Here is an 18,326-nt window from a genome sequence, read left to right on the forward strand (position 1 = left end):
AAGCAATTAAGTTTTACAATTTCGTTCGGTATTAGTAATTTAAACATTAATTTGAAAGTTTTTTCAGAAATTAGTCTATTTTTTTTTTTAGATGATAAAGAAAAAAAATTATAATTAAATACAATTTAGAAATGATAAGAAAATAGAAATGAAAGGAAAAGAATGATAAAGAATTAGAGAAAATAAAAATGATGAAATATTTATATATAAATTCATAATATTATTATTATCATCAATTTAAAAAAAATTTATTATTATATTATATTTAGTCATATGTTCATCAATAAAATTGTAAAAATATGATAAAAATATTTTTATAAAAAAAATCAAAATTTAATTTTTTAATTTTTCTCTAAATTAATGTTTAAATGTTTTTACTGTTTTTTCTATCAAAAGAGGTTAAATTACATAATTGATTAATTGCAAAATGATCGTCTTTTTGAAAACAATTGATTGTTAATTACAGACTTACGGATTATATAATTATCATTAATAAAGATATTATATATATATATATTTATATTAGTCTTTTACAAAAATCTAAAGACATAAATATTTCTATTACAATAAAAATTAAAATAATAAAACTAAATTAAATGAAAGAAAAATGATAAAATATAACTAATTTATATAACAATTTATTGTAGATTATATAAATTTATTAATATAAATAATTATAAATAATATAAATATTAAAAATAAAAGTAGAATATTATTCTCCTTATTACTTTTGTAATATCGCTGATTTCTTTATTTGAAAGGATTGGTGTCGATTATTTCTTATGTAGCTAATGCAATAACAATATTGTCAATGCATCGATGTAGTCATATGCATAAAATGAATTGATAAAATAATTGATAAATGTCAATCACATACTGAGATATACTGCTACGAATATATACATATAGTCAAAATTCTATAAAAAACCAATTTTTTTTGCAAATATTTCGGAAACTAAAACTGATCGATAATATACAGAAAAAAAATTGTTTAAAATATTAATTTTTACAATATATTAAAAAATCATTGAAGTCAATATTTTGAGAGTAAACTTCTAAAAAGAATTAGATAATTATTATTTATATTTTTATTAAATTATATTTTAATTAGATAATTATTATTTTAAATATATAATTTTTGATTATATATTTAAAAATATCTTAATAAAATTATATTAAACAAATTATAATAGATAAATTTTTGTAAAACAAATTTGATAATATTTTCATTATACTATAACAAAAAGAAAACGGAGCACAAATTTTTTTAAATTAATAAATAAATAATAAAATTATTTAATAAAATCAATATACAATTAATATACAAATCTTACTTTTGGTAGAAAAATTCGTTAAATTTTTTAATTCATATAATATAACACATAGAGTTACATATATATATATATATATATAGATAATTACATATAAACATAACTGTAAGTATATTTAAAATTATATTTTATCATTGTTTTCTTTACCAACTTCGATGATTGGATTGAATATAATTCTTATACTCGTTGTTTTAAATTGTAAAGAGCATATTAAACGCTTTGATTTTTTATACAATAATCGGTAATTCATTTTATATGATATAAAATTTCATAAGATGAAACCGTTTTAATAGACGTTTATGCTTATATTTCTTTCATGACAAGGAACAGTTAATTCATTGATAGAATTGTAGTTAATGCAGGTTTTTAATCTTTTGTATATATTTTAAATACTGATATTAATTATTAATTAAATTTTTATACGTTGAAATTAACTTTAATTTGAATTTAAAATGTTTAAAATTATTACAGTTTTATTATTCTTTTTTTTCATTTATATTTTTTTTATATTCTTTTTTTTCATTTATATTTTTTGAAATATTTCACACAAAAAGAAATCAAAATTATGTTAAAATATTTATAATTTTTGTTACTATAAATTTTAAAAAATGGTAAATTTGAATTTTATTTATCAATAGATAAAATAAATAGATAAGAAATTAATAATTTTTAAAAGTGAACTTTAATCGGAAACTATATTTAATGAAATTACGTATACAATTACGAACAATTACACACAATATAATTACGAATACAGAATATAATTATAATAAATTATAATAAAATACATTTTTAAAAATTTATTTATTTAAATTTACTTAATTAATATTAAAAAATATAAAATTTGTAATAAACATATAATAAATTAATTCATCAAGTGAGATTGTACTTTTTAAGACATTCTTATTTAATTTATGATATAAAAAGAAGATAAATCTCAATACTATTTTTATTAGAATATTTTTAAATACATTTTATTAATATCAAATATAATAATTTTGTTTAAATGTAATATTAATATCAAATATAATAATTTTGTTTAAATGTAATGTAAAATGTAATATAGCTAAAATTTTTTATTTTGTTTATTCATTAGATAATAATAATAATAATAATAATAATAATAATAATAATAATAATAATAATAATAATAATAATAATAATAATAATAATAATAATAATAATAATAATAATAATAATAATAATAACAACAACAACAGCAACAACAATAATAACAATAATAACAATAATAATAATAACAATAACAACAATAATAATAATAACAACAACAATAACAATAACAATAATAATAATAATAATAATAATAATAATAACAAGAAAAAAAATATCTGTTATTATAAAATAAAATATTTATTATAAGATAAAAGTAATGGAATTAATTTCTTAAATTATATTTTGTACTTTGATTTTAATAATTTCATACTGTATTTATAATAAGATTAAAAAATCTTTGTCATTTTTTTCATAATTCAATTATTCATTTATTATTTTTCTAATAAAATCTAATTCTTTTTATAATTTATAGATTTATTTATAGTAGACAATTTAATGAATGAGTTTGAAATAATAAAACAGAATAACTTTATTTCTCTTGATTTACGTTACTATTTCTTATATTTCTAGAATCATACATAAAATTGCTATGTGTTTAAAAAATATTAAAATAAAAATTTTTTAAATATTATTTTAATTTTAATTTTTTAAATATAATTTTTTAAAAAATTATTAATATTAATTTAATAACTTAATTATAACTTAAACAATGTAATTTATATAAAATTTTGAATTTTTAATTCTTTTTAATATACTAATAAACTAAATTGTTTTTTATTTTTAATTTAAGAAATGATTTTTTTTTAAATAAATTTTAAATCAAGAGAAATAAATTTAAAATAGATAAAATAGATATTAAATAAAAAAATATGATTGTTTTTATTTTCCCAAATTTAATTTAAATTTATTTTATTGTAATTATTTTATTATATTTCTTTTATAATTTTGTGTTTGTATATATGTGTATTAATTTTTTTTATTTTTAGAAATATCACAGAAAATTTTAATATTTATATTTTATATAATTTATTATTTTTTGTTTTTTATTTAAATTTTATTAAAATTTTAATTTTTAAATTTGATTTTAAATTTTTTTTAATATCAAATTTGCAAATTTAAATTTATAAATATTTTAAAAAAAAATCTAAATTTCAAATTATAAAATTTTTTTAAATAAATGAATAGCAGAGTATATAAGTACATATATTTCGAATTTGATTTATATTTTACATTATATTTATCAAATTAATTTAAATCTTTAAATTTAATATAAAAATTTTAAATCTTCGATTAAATGAATTCGATCCCGCGAGGGTCAGTCAATTTTCAATATCGAAGACGAAATTCTGCGCATGCGTTTAACTTGATTTCTCCTTGCCATCCCATAGAGTAGTGGGGTCAGTCGGTGGATCGATCGACGTCCCGTCAAACCTCGCGACTGTGGGTGCTGTTGCGCCTCTGGGCGGGGCGAGAGGGCGCCTCAGTCGTGTACCGGATCCCACCAGGGAAGCGTCCAGCTCCTCGAACGTTTCGGAGTTGTTCGTTCGCTCGGATCTCTCTCTTTTCTCTCCATCAATCTTTCGAAAAACGCTCCTTGCGATTTTTAGAGGCTGTGTTTAACTATAACTAAGAGGTACAAAACTCATATAATCAGGTAACGCATAGAAAGAGAGAGAGAGAAAAAGAGAGAGCAAACGTGAGAGCGGTTATAGTGTTCTTCTCTGGGATTCAAGATATCGTCTTTTCTTCCTCGTATCCCGTAATAATAGTTCGAAACGAGTCGTGCATAGTATTACTTAGTTTTAGCGGTGCGGATCAACTAGTGATCAGTTCAACGTAACGCTGTTTATATCTTATCGGAAGATCCAGGAACAAATCTACATGAAAATATTCCTTCGTTCAAAGTAATCGGCGTTTCGTTTACTCTTGGCTTATCCGGTTCGCGTTTATTGCGTTTATTTGTTCGGTTCTTGCTAGTTATATCGATTCGAGAAGTGATACGGGCGTATATATATAGAGATACACGCACATTTCAGTGAAATAAGTGAGAAATAATAAGTTAGGAAGAGGTGCATAAAAAGAGTTTCTGAAATCTACGGGGAAGAGACGTTTATGTGCGCGCCCGGAGACACAGAGAGCTACCCTGGCATCTAGCGGACGACGCGGGGTGGTTTCACCAGTAAGTCTCAGCTTTACGCCCTTCTTTTGCTTGCTGATTCATCATCATGGTTCTTTTCGATGCTTTGACAAAAAGAATCTTTTATATATCCGCAAAAAAACTACGTCTGATCTTTTATTTTATATTATCATGTGATAAAAGCTATTCATATGAATATGTATATTTATATTTTTTCAAATCTTATTTTAATTACTTGTAACTAGATTTTGTACTTTATGTATTATTATATTACTATCAGACATATTTATTCTATTTATATATTTTTATTTTTCAAATCAACATATGAAATCACAATTTAATTTCAATTTTTATTCTAAGCAAATAAAATTCCAATTATAGAGGATTATTAATATATGCCTTAATATTATATATAGAATAAAATTTATTGCAAAACATTCGATAAAATAATTAGTATTTTATTTTTTATATGAATTTTTTATTTGAATTTTCTTATCGAGGATTCGAAAGAAATAGGAGAGGAATAGGAGTCGAAAATAAGTGCGATCAAACATTTCGAAAGTGTCTCATTTTTCAAACTCTCTATAAAATAATATTTTATATTTTTATATTAATATAAAATAATATGGATAAAATTAAAAATTCTTTAATGATAAAATTCACTTAACAGATATATAAAATATCTAAATAAAATTTAGAAGAAATATTTTTCTTTTATTAAACAAATTTAAAATAAATAATATTAATAATCTTAAATATTGAATATATATAAACTATTTTATAAATATATACCATTCTTTTTTATTTGATATGAATTTTGTTTATTTAATATTTTATTTTAAAAATATATTGACATATATGCATAAATTATGAAATTATTATATTATATTATTAATTATATTTATTGTTAATTCTTGAAATATATATAATATTCTTATTTCATATGAATTACATATTATAATAAAATTCAAATTTCTTTCTTTTTTATATTATGTGAACTTATAATTTCCTATTTTAAAATATAAATTATAATAATAGCTATACTTAAAAATACTATATATAATACATATAATACTACATATGAAGAAGAATATTTTATATGAATATACATATGTACGTTAATATATTAATTAAATATTTTTTTTTTATTCTTTTTTCAAAGTCTTTCTTGTATAGTAAAATAATTTATATAATAATTTAATAATTTAATAATAATTAATAATAATAATAATTAATTTTCCTTTAAATAATTTTTAAAAATAATAATTAACTATGCATTCTAAAAGTTAAGAAATATTTTTTCTATTTAACACAGATTAAAATAAAGTTTTCTTTTTCACATTTTTTTTATATAATAAACTTTTTTAAACAAATCTGTATAGAAATATACAACAATATATTGAAAATATTTCAAGAGAAATTTCTATTTAATTTTTTTTTATTTTTACAAATAGTTCTTTTTTGGAAATTATATTTCATGAAAATTTTGAAATTATTCGTCATAGAGATGGGAAAAAGAAAAAAGGAAAAATAAGATAAACTAATGCTACATAGTTTAAACATGTGCCTTTAAGCTTTTTCTAAACTTCCGAAATGCTTTTATGTGATGAATCGTCAACCGAAAGATGTATTTTTTTTTGATGATTAAAGGAAACTGTTGCCGGTAGCAGAAATTGTCTTGAAAAATATATTATTTATTATTAATATTGTGATTGTGAATGAGTTCGATGCTCCATTTTTAAACAAGAAAGTTGAAATTTTTTTCATAATTAGATTTTTTTTATTATGACTTTCTTAATTTTATTCATTATTATTCTTTTACTCAAAATATTAAAAAATTTAAATTATATTTCACTTGAAAGAAAAATACTCTATTACTATTAATTATAATAATAAAATATTATTTAATATAAAAATTGTAGAAATTATTAAAAAAATTACTTAAAAGTTATTTAAAAAATATTTATAAATATATATGTATATTTAAAATAATATTAATAATTTAAATTATTATTATATATTATATTATTATATAATATTAATAATATTAATAATCTTAAATATTAAATATATATATATATATATATATATATATAAATTATATAAATATATAATATAAATAATATTATTATTTATTATTTATATATATATATATATATATATATATATATATACATATACATACATAATTTTTATATAATTCGTACATAAAAATTTTATATTTCTTCGTTCTAACAAAATATAAAAATAAAATATTTTATTATTGATTGAAAATTATTTTATTTAAAAATTGTTAAAAAATTTTATTAATTTTTTTAAAAATAGTGAACTAAAATATATTTAATTATTTTAAAATTATAATTATTAATATATTTTATATTAGAATATTCTTTTATCAAGTATTTATTAAAGTATTTGAAGGTTATTTATTAAAACTTATAAGCAATTAAAGTATTAAATTTATAAGTATTAAGTAAAATGAGACTTAAATCTATTTTTTTTTCTTTAGATATTTTTATACTGATTCTGGAATTTATACATCCAACAAATATTCTATTATTAATTAAAAATTTATTTCATAAAAAATTTTAATAAAATACCATGCAATTGTTTATACAATTTTTTCTTAACTATTGTGGTTTTTTAAAATCTCCAAGTATGCTTTTAACGAATGCTTATAGCTATAGACAGATAGAAGGTTCTTTATCATTATAACGCGAAACGCGTCCCTGACCGGTCAGAAATAATCATTTGAATAGCATGATTAACCCTTTGCTTTACATGTAACAGTATTGTTCAAGCCTTATTAGCAAGTATGAAAAGTGTTCATTAAAATGATCATCATGATTTTTTAGACCTTCCTCTTAACAAAAAAATAAAAATTAATTAGTATTGAAATAAGTTGCACATATAATATAATAAAAATTTATATTTAATAAGAAAGTCAGTTGTATTTTTTTAAATAATATTATTCTAAATATTACTTTTAATTTTAAGTATTTTATATTTTATATTTTATAAGTATTTTATATTTAATTTCAAGACAAATTTAACTATATTAACTTATTATTATAAACTTGAAATGATCTTGAATTCAAAATAATTAAATATGATATTGTTGAATTTATTTTTAGGCCATAATACAATGTAAATAAAAAAATTTATATACTTGCATTTAATGGTTGTCATTCAAGATGATATTTTGTTTAGTAATAAATTTTTAAAAATTATTATTAACTAAATATATATATGCAATAGATATAAAATATTTCTATAGATATAATTATATAAATATTAATAAAATTTCCAAAAAAGTTTATAGGATTTTTTATTAATATAATTTCAATAAATTATTAATATATATAAAAATTCTTAAATATTATTCAATAATTTATAAAAAAATCATAATATTTATATTTGTTTTTAAAAACATTAATAAATATTTAAAAATGATAAAAATATATGTAATTAATATTTATACTAATATATTTAATATAGAATATATTTAATAATTTATACAGAATATATATATAGAATATATTTAATAATTTATTTAATAGTATATGATATAAATATTACAATATTTATATCAAAAAACAATAAAAAAAACAAAAATTTATTTATAATATTAGCAAATTATTAATAAAACAAAAATGAAGAAAAATAAATTATTATAAAAAGATGGAAATACATGCAGTCATTTATGATTATAAATTATAAATATCAAATAATGTACAATATCAAAAATTAATTTTTATTTTTAATTAAAAACAATTTAAAAATATATAATTGCAACAAAAAGAATTTAAAAATACTTTATATAAAATAAAAATTAAAAAATACTTTACATTAAATAAAAATTAATTCAATATTACAATTATTTTTTTATTATATCAAATAAATTTTATTAGATCATAAAAAATAATTTATAAAAAATATTACAAGAAGATTAAAGAAAGAACTACAATTTACAAAAATGTTTATGTTATAACAATTTACAATTATTTATAAATAAAATAAATCAAATTTTTAAATAGTTTATTATTTAATTTATTTAAAAAAAATTAAATTTGAAATGTTTTTAAAATGATTACGTTATAATAATATTTTAAAATTTTATTATCTTATTTGTAAAAAAAAGATTTTGTAACAATAAAAAATTAATTATTAATAAATTATTATTATTATTAAGAAATATTAAAATCATTATAAAAAAAATATTTTATCGAATGTGAATTACATAATTTTAAATTTTTCAATTTATTCAAAATTAGATGTGATAAAAAAATATTTATATTAAATAATTTTAGGTAGGATAGTTTTAAAATATTATAGAATTAAATTTGATTTCCAGAGCAAAAATATTAAATAATCAAGAAATTTCTATTGCTTTTTTTATAAAAAAAAAATGTATACAGTAAAAAGTATAATAAAAAATCACTTATAAAATCTATGCCAGAAAAAATCTGTTATTTAGGCAATTAGAAATTCTTGCGATTTAAAATTAATTGTGTAATGGATTTATAATTATGTATTTGTATATATATTTATTATGTTTTATTATAATAATAATAAATTTAACGAAATGAAAACGATAATATTTCTAAGATTTTAAAAGAAAAAAAGGATGAAAAAATATGATGAATTATTATAGTTTTATTTCTTTTTTAAAATATGATAATAATAATAAATATATAATAATAATATTATTATATAATATAATAATATTAAATATAAATAATATATATATAATAATATGATAAAAAATATAACTTGAAATAAAATACTTAATATAATAAATATGAATAAAATAAAATATATAAAAATAAAAGTAAGTACAAAAGTATAAAAAATATATATATATAAATATTATAATATATTTTATATTATATATTATAATATATTATTACAATTTTATATTAGATATTATAATATTATATACAAAAATAATCAAAATTTTCAAAAGAGTAAATAGTTTAATTATTTTTATTTTGTTATATGCAATCAGTAATATAGAATTTTACATTATTTTAATAAATAATTAATTATTTTGTTTAATTCTTTTTTTAAATTCTTTTTTTAATTAAAAAAGTCATACAGTCATACAGTGAAAAATTATAGTATTTTAATTTTCTGAACTAAATCTTTGCTAAAAATCATTGTTTAAAAATCATTATACATATTATAACTCTTTAGATAGAAGTTTTTCTTAGATTATTATATGTGAATAAAAATAAATAAGTAAATTTTTTATTAAATTTGACTAATTATCTGCAAAATTCTAGTAATGTGAAACAATTCGAATATGTGAAACGATTGATTTTCAAGATGAATTATCTTTCATTATCTATTTAATAGTTCAAATAATTGCAAATTGAACTTGTCCTTATGTCGTTGTTTATCTTTCTTAAATTATCATATTATTGGAATTAAGAAAGATTCAATATTTGTTTTGTAGTTCTATTTATATAGAATATATAGTTTCTATTTTAATAAATTATTAATCTTTTGTAAATTTATGAAAATGTTTATTGTTATGTTGTTATTTAAATGTTGTATATAAATGTTAATCTTTAACATTTATTTTTAACATTTAGACTGTGATTACGATAAATGTTTTCTGATATACTAATATTTTAAACTAAACAAATATTTATCCAATAAAGTTATGATTTATTTGAAGAATATAATGTGACATACTTTCATAAACTATGGACTTTTATGCAAATAAGAATGATATTATATTATTATTTTACATAATTGCATTCATAATTGCATTTTAAAAAGTTTTAAAATATCTAATATATAAAATATTTTGAAAATATATGTCAAAAAAAAAAATTTAAATAAACAATATTTTGAGATTATTTTATATATTACTTATATTATTATATATAATCTATATTATTTATATTATATTATTATAAATTTACAATTTTTTTAATTAAAAAAACATTCATTCATATAAATGCATAAAGAAATACAAAAATTTACAAAAACAGAACTATATACAGTGGATATTATTTACAAAAATTTATTTTAATTAAAAATGTATTTTTTGTAAAATTTAAGAAATAATCTTAATTTTCCGATTATATTATATTGTATATTATATATTATATATTATATCTATATGTCCCAAAAATATAGAAACATTCGTTAATTGAAAATTCATAGAGATAATTTCAAACAATATTTTTTCATTACAAAAACTTTCTTTACGGTTTTTATTAACAATAAGTTATTAAATTATTAACAAAAAACATTGTTAATAATCACGTAATTTAATTGAGCTCTGATAGTAATGTTGATTGATTATAAACAAGTTCAAGAAAATGTGTCAAATATTATAATTTATTCTTTATACATAATGATACTAATGATATAATTTTATTAATAAAAAAATATTTGTTATGTTACAATTTATTTATTTGATTTAATACAATATAATTTTAATACAATATAATTTGATATAATTCGATATAATTTATGTAATATCAATAAAAAAAGTTTTTTATATTCAACACATTATTTTCTTACATATATATATATTCATATAAAATATTTCTTTTTTAATATTTATTATAATTAATATATAATATATTTAATATTTAATATAAAAGAAAATCAATTATAATATATTTATTTTTATTTATTTTTATTTTGATTTATTTAAAATTATATTTTATATAAAAAATGGACAACAATATTATAAATTCGATAAAATATATTAAATTTTATCATTTAAGAATGGAATTGTTTACTATATATTTTCTTATTTAGAATTTGAATTTGAACATAAAAATTGTTTTTCATTATGTTTAGAAGATAAATGAATACAAATTGTTTATGAATTTTGTATATTTACAGAGTATAATCAAAGAAAATAATTTTTATTTTTGTCAATTCTATCATATATCATTCTTTCTCAAATCAAAATTGATTATCACCATAAGATTTTTATTGAATATACACATTAAATTTATTTTTAATGCATATGAATAAAAATTTATTAAAAAATATTTTTTATTTATTCTTAAAAAAAACTATATATATATATTTTCATTCTGTAATATTCTATTTAAAGATAAACTTGAATCCTAACTTTTTATTATTAATAAATTAAATATGAAATAATAATATAATAATAATGAAATGATAATTTTAAAGCAGTATATCTCCGCAAGAAAAAATAAAATTTAATTTTACAAGAAAAAAACAACGAATAAAAATATTTGAAGAGAAATTATTTTTTTTGATTGTTTTCTATATATATTCAAAATTCGAAAAAATCGATATTTATTTTTTAAATCTAATAAAAACAATTTTTATAGATTTTTTACAAAAATACAAAAATATATACAAAAATAAGCAATTATTCTATTTTCAAAAAACAAAACTTCGTTAATATTTTATCAAATATTATATTTATCTTATATATTTTTTTCATAAATAAATTAAATTTGTAAAAAAAACTGCGATTTTCTATATTATTATTCTATATTATTATTAAGAAAATAGTTTATATGAATACATAAAATTTAATACATTGTATTAATCTTGAGGAACATTAAAAATCATAGAATATCTTATATTTCGTCATGTATCTAATCATGATTAATAATGTATCTATTATAACTCGATAACTCAATACAGAGAAATAGATATTATTAAGTTATTCAATAAAAATTATATGTGAATAAATGGCAATGTATTTCAAGATTATTAAGATCAAGAGATAATAATTAAATTATTATATATTATAGTATATGAAAAACATTTTTTATGAGATATTATGTAATATATTATTTATTGTTATTCTACAAATTTTATAAATATACATATAAATGGAATATTTTTCATCTTCAAGTTTAACTTATCTTGTAAGTTTAGAAATTTATATCTATAAAAAATATGAAACAAAAAATTTAATTTTATTAAAAACAAACTTATTCAAACTTATTCAAATTTTTCATTAAGTTTTATATGAAAAAAGTGCTATTTTATATTTTATTTAAGATTGAAAGTGCTAATTTAAATATAATGCAAAAGAAACTGAAAATTTTCTTTGAATCAAAACTATTACTTTAATGATTTAAAAAATATATAATATTAAATGTACTATAACTGTTCCTTGGCTGAAATCATATTGGAAATATTTTATTTGATAACATAGTATCAAGCATTATAGAAATGAAAATTTATCGAAAAAATAATTAAATTCTATGTTAATTAATTTTTTTTATGTATAAGATCCTATAATTTAAGTTTTTGTATTTTTTAATAACAAATAATCTAATTCTAAGATTATAAAAAAAAATAAATATATACGTATAGAATTATAGTTCAAATTAAAAGAAATAAATATAGTATTTGTATAAATATGATTGTTAATTAATAATATAATTATATAATATTATACTAATATTAAAATAAAAATAATTAATTAATAATTATTGAAAAATAAAGAATTAATAATTTAATAATTATTGAAAAATAAAGAATAATACAAATTAATTATTTGTTGACAGGTTTCGATTTTAAAATAAATAAATAGAGTTTTTTTTAAGAAGAAGAAATAAAATTATATAGATTATTTTAAATAAAACTAATAAATGAAAATGAAATCAAAATATCCAGAATAAATGATTAATAAAATATACTTTACTATATTAGATTTTATTATAAAAATGATAATAGATCCAAGATTAGTATTTCAAATATTAAAAAAGATCTCAATATAATTAGTTATTTAGTGTCTTAATTATTAAAATATTAGTAAATAAATTACAAAATATGAAAAATATGAAGAAAATGAAAGAATCATAAAATAAGGAAAATTATAAGTATATAAAAAGTATATAAGTATATGAAAATAAGAAAAAACTAATTAAAATAAATAGAATATTATATTATAGTATAGAACATAAATATATATAGTAACATATATAATAATAGAACATAAATATTGAATTTAAATAAAATATAATTAAAAAGGATAATGAGAAATTCCTGAATAATTGTGCAATATTATCTTTAAGTAAAATATGACCGATGTATATATCGTATATACTATAAATTGTTTAGATGAATTTAAAATTGTATGAGTGAATTTAATAAATATATTTTGATGCAATCAAAGAAAAAATCAAAAATACCCAAATAAAGATTTAAATATTTTAACTAACTTTCACAACTAAATAGTTAGAATATTAAATAAAAATATTTGTAGAATCTGAAATAATGTTAAAATATATAATAAAAAAATAAACTATATAATAAAAAATATGTAAATCGCATCTATTAAGGAAATTTGAAATGATGATTTCAAGAATATTGATTATTTATTGAAATAAATTTTAAATGTCAAATAAATTTTAGTAACAAAAAGTTTTAATTAATGTATTGTTATTCTATGATAATTAGTATAAAAACGATATTTCCGATTTTATGGTATGATCGTAAGGAGAAAGCTATTATTAAAACTGTATTTAAACTGTAGTTTAATAGCAATAATTTGATGCAGAATTTTATGAATGAAGAAAAAATATTTATTGCTATTAATTGGTGATTAATCTAAAAAGTAAAAAATTAAATTAAAAAGTATAATGTATTTATAATAGATATTTAAAAATTAGATGCTTGAAAAATATAAATATATAAATAGTATAATATTGCACGAAAAATAAGATAAAATTGAAAAAAATCATAATGTTTGATTTTTAATATTGAAATAATTACAATTTTGTTCAAATTTTAATATCTTTTTTTAATAAATAATATTTCATTTTAAACTTAATAGTAATATATCATAGCAAGTATCATAAAATTATACTTTTTTTAAAGTTTTTAAATTAAAATATAGTTTTAATTAGTATACATTTTAGAATTATCTTTTAATTATTATATATTTCAATCTAATCAAAATATAAAGATAATCATATAAAAGAAATATCATATAAAAAATGAAAAAACTATATTTTAATTATCAGATATATTTTAACTTTAAGTTTGCTAAATTTAATTTTTATTAAAAAAATAATTTTTTTATAGAAAATATCGAAATATATTAAATAATATATAAAAAATTATATAATTCCATTTAAAAAAATGAAATTATTTTTCATATGTTCTTCATGTATAAGTTTAATTTATTTATAATTATCAATTTAACCTATTAATGATAAAAAATTAAATTATCTGAATTATTTTCCCCTCAAAGCAGAAAAAATTTCGTATGAAGCTTTTTTCAATAATCAATAATTCGAGAAAGTATTTAATAATTAAAATGGAAAATATATATAATATATATTTTATCTAAATACAGTATAATATATCTTTCTATGAAAGAAAAAATGTTATGGAAAAAATATTTTTATAAAACTTCTTAAGTATATATAAAAAATAGAATATTATAATAGAATATTGACACAATTAAGATTCATTATTATTAAAAAAAAATTGCATAAAAAAATATAAATTTCATAAAAAGAAATATTTAATGCATTAAATCTAATATTAAATTAGATTATAATCTAATCTAATATTAAATTATAATATATATAAATTATAATATATATCTAATATTAATAGGATAAAAAATTATTAAAACATATATTCTATACATAGATTTTAAAAATTATTTTTGTTTATCATTTATTAATAATAATAAAATATTCTTATACATTAATGGCAATATTATATACAATCAATATGTAATAGAATTAATACAAATTTTCATATATCTTACAAAAAATTTTTTCTAATCAGAAAATTTTAATGAAATTTTGTGAATATGTAGAATATATATTAACAAATTATATAATAATATAATATTATAATAGCGTATAATACAAGATGTATTTAATGTGCTATATAAAATATAAATATATATATATAAATTACAATATACAAATATATTATTATAATATTTTAATAATATTTTTTAAAATTAAAAAATTATAAAATAAACAATTTTTTATTTCATCTAATTGTCTAAGAATTTTTTATAGAGTATGATAATTTTTTAATATAATATTATGTATCGAAATAGAAGAAAAACATGTAGAAAATCTTTTATAGCTAAGAAAAAAAATTATAAACTAATTAATGATATTCGATGTGATAGAAGTGAAGAATTTCACTATTTCAATTGAAATAAAGGATTGTTTATAATTTTAAAAATATTAACTTTTATATATATCAATATATATTTATTAGATTTTTTTTCATTATTTAGCAATTATTATTTATAGAAATTATAATTTTTTTTTTATATCGAGAAATTTTCTTTAGTAATTAAAAGGAGTTAAGATTAACGATGAAAATTTCAGATATTAAATAACTATAACTGTAATATTGATATTAATATTGATTTTAAACAAATATAAAATTGATTACATTTTCATGATTTTTTTGCATTAATTCTGATTTATTAATAAAGAAAATGATATTTAATGTAATTTCATAAATATTCAATTAAATTTAAGTCTGAACATTAACTTAATTACATTTATATAATTATATTACCATTTAATTACACTTACATTTTATTAAGTTAAAGAAATACATTTTAATTAATTTGAAAATAAGTGTTTATTTTAAAACATTATTTTTTTTTAATAATAATAATCAATTTATCAGTAATTAGAGATTTAAAAATATTATTATATAAAAACTGATGATAAATAGGTGATAAATAAATTCTGATTATAGACTGGACAAATACATAAGATTAATTTAAATATTTTATGTGACAAAAATTTTATTTATCAGAATTATTCAAATTTTATACAATCTGCAACAAAATGATAGAATATTTTATAATTTTTAATATTCCTCAAAACTAATAATAATAATAATAATTAAAAGTGATGAAATTTTATTGATATATAAAAGTATATATAATTACAAGATTTTTTGCCGAAGCGTATCGTTTTGAAAATATTTGTTACTATATATAGCTAAGAGTCTGTTCAAAACTATCTAGGTATCAAGATTGTCCATTAAATATTTAACAGTGAGAACTTTTAAAATTAAAACAATTATATTACTTTTATCTATATATAAAAAATTACTAAAAATATTAAAAAATTTTCATTAATATCTCAGAAAATAATAAATATTCTAATATATATATAAATATATATTTTAATATGGATAAATATATATATATATACATATACATACATACATACATACATACATGCATACATACATATATACATACATATATACATACATACATACATATATACATACATACATACATACATATATACATACATATATATACATAAAATTTTATCGAATATGAGCTATAAATCATTAAAAATAGCAAATATCATAATCAACTTTTCACGATTTTCGATCTATGTATATTATATCGAATTATAATTAATATAATAATATAATATAATAATTATAATCTATAATTAAATAAATCTAAAAATTTTTTGATATTAGTAATTTTTTTATATCAACTGATGAAATTTATCATATGAAATATATAATAATATATAATATATAAATATATCATTATAAATATATAATTCTTGAAATCAAAACAATATTAGTCTTCTTTTTAATAATTATTGTAACTTCGATTGTGCAAAGATTATTTTATATTTCATTTTTGCATTTTGTAAAATTCGAAGAATATCTAATTTTTTGGATAATATGGATAAATATGGATAAATATAAATGGATAAATATAAATGGATAAATATAAATGGGAATATTAGCTAATTCTTTTTATATTTGTGTTTATGTTATGTAACGATTTTTTTCGGCAAATAAAACTTATAAGAAATTAAGTTATAAGAAAAAATTATTTTGAATAATATCCTTGACATCAATATATATATCAAGATCAAAATGATTGGAATAGTCTTCCTATAATATATAATTATAATAATAATAATGTATTATGAATATATGAATTATAGAATAGAATTAAATTATTATATAAATAATAAATATGATTCAATAAGTAATATCACAAATGTAAATTGTAAATATTGATGTTACAGAACTAGTGCTTGCGAGAAGATTAAATTCGTTCTAGGGTGGCGGGCTTCGTCACCAAGAAGCGGCGAGTGTCGCGGAGCAATAGCTAGTGAGAAGAAAAGAAACGATAACGAAGAAGACAAAGACGACGCTGTCGAAGAGTAAGTGTCAAAGGGTGGCGGCGAAGGTGATACGTAGAAGGTGGCGGCGGAGGAGGGTGGTGGTGATCGTGGAAAAGACGACTCCTGCGACGTGAGTCGCGAATCGTGGTTGGTGGTGGTAGTGACCACGAAAAGAATAGAGTAACGGTTTTCTGACCGACGAGGGAAAGAATAGAGGCTTGGTGGTGGCGTTTGTGAAAGCAACCTGTGGCAAGATGGGCTGCGCCATGTCCGCGGAAGAGCGGGCCGCACTGGCCCGTAGCAAGCAGATCGAGAAAAATCTAAAGGAGGATGGTATTCAAGCTGCCAAGGACATTAAGTTGTTATTACTTGGTGAGTACATTTATTTTTGTAAGTTTCTCATCATAGAAGAAAATTCAATATTAATCGGAGAAACTAAGAAATTTTTATTATTATATATGCGTATTATATTATGCGTTGATAATCCTTTATATATTAATATAACTTATATAAATATAATGTAACTATATAATATAACTATATAAATCATATAGTAGCGAATATATTATAGTTTTCATATTATATTCCGCGATTATTCCATTTAACTGTATATATTCGTAATGAAATATTCATTAGCGAAGAGTAACTTCCGAA

At 16.6% G+C, this 18,326-nt stretch overlaps 1 protein-coding gene across 2 annotated transcripts in view; it reads left to right on the forward strand.

Annotated features, from left to right (window-relative positions):
* The first annotated feature begins 3,803 nt into the window (after nucleotides 1-3,803).
* LOC108001957 (guanine nucleotide-binding protein G(o) subunit alpha) overlaps nucleotides 3,804-18,326 on the forward strand; it is a 111,527-nt gene continuing 97,004 nt past the window's right edge. Inside the window, exons 1-3 of one of the 2 annotated variants that reach the window (XM_062079776.1) lie at nucleotides 3,833-4,038; nucleotides 4,206-4,584; nucleotides 17,574-18,044. In XM_062079776.1, the coding sequence (XP_061935760.1) occupies nucleotides 17,927-18,044 (118 nt within the window). In that variant the 5' untranslated portion in view covers nucleotides 3,833-4,038; nucleotides 4,206-4,584; nucleotides 17,574-17,926. Of the gene's footprint in view, nucleotides 4,585-17,573; nucleotides 18,045-18,326 lie in introns of both variants that reach the window. The other variant, XM_062079777.1, reaches the window with a different exon arrangement.

The sequence above is a fragment of the Apis cerana genome, linkage group LG9 (genome assembly GCF_029169275.1).
Source record: "Apis cerana isolate GH-2021 linkage group LG9, AcerK_1.0, whole genome shotgun sequence".
NCBI classification, from domain to species: domain Eukaryota; kingdom Metazoa; phylum Arthropoda; class Insecta; order Hymenoptera; family Apidae; genus Apis; species Apis cerana.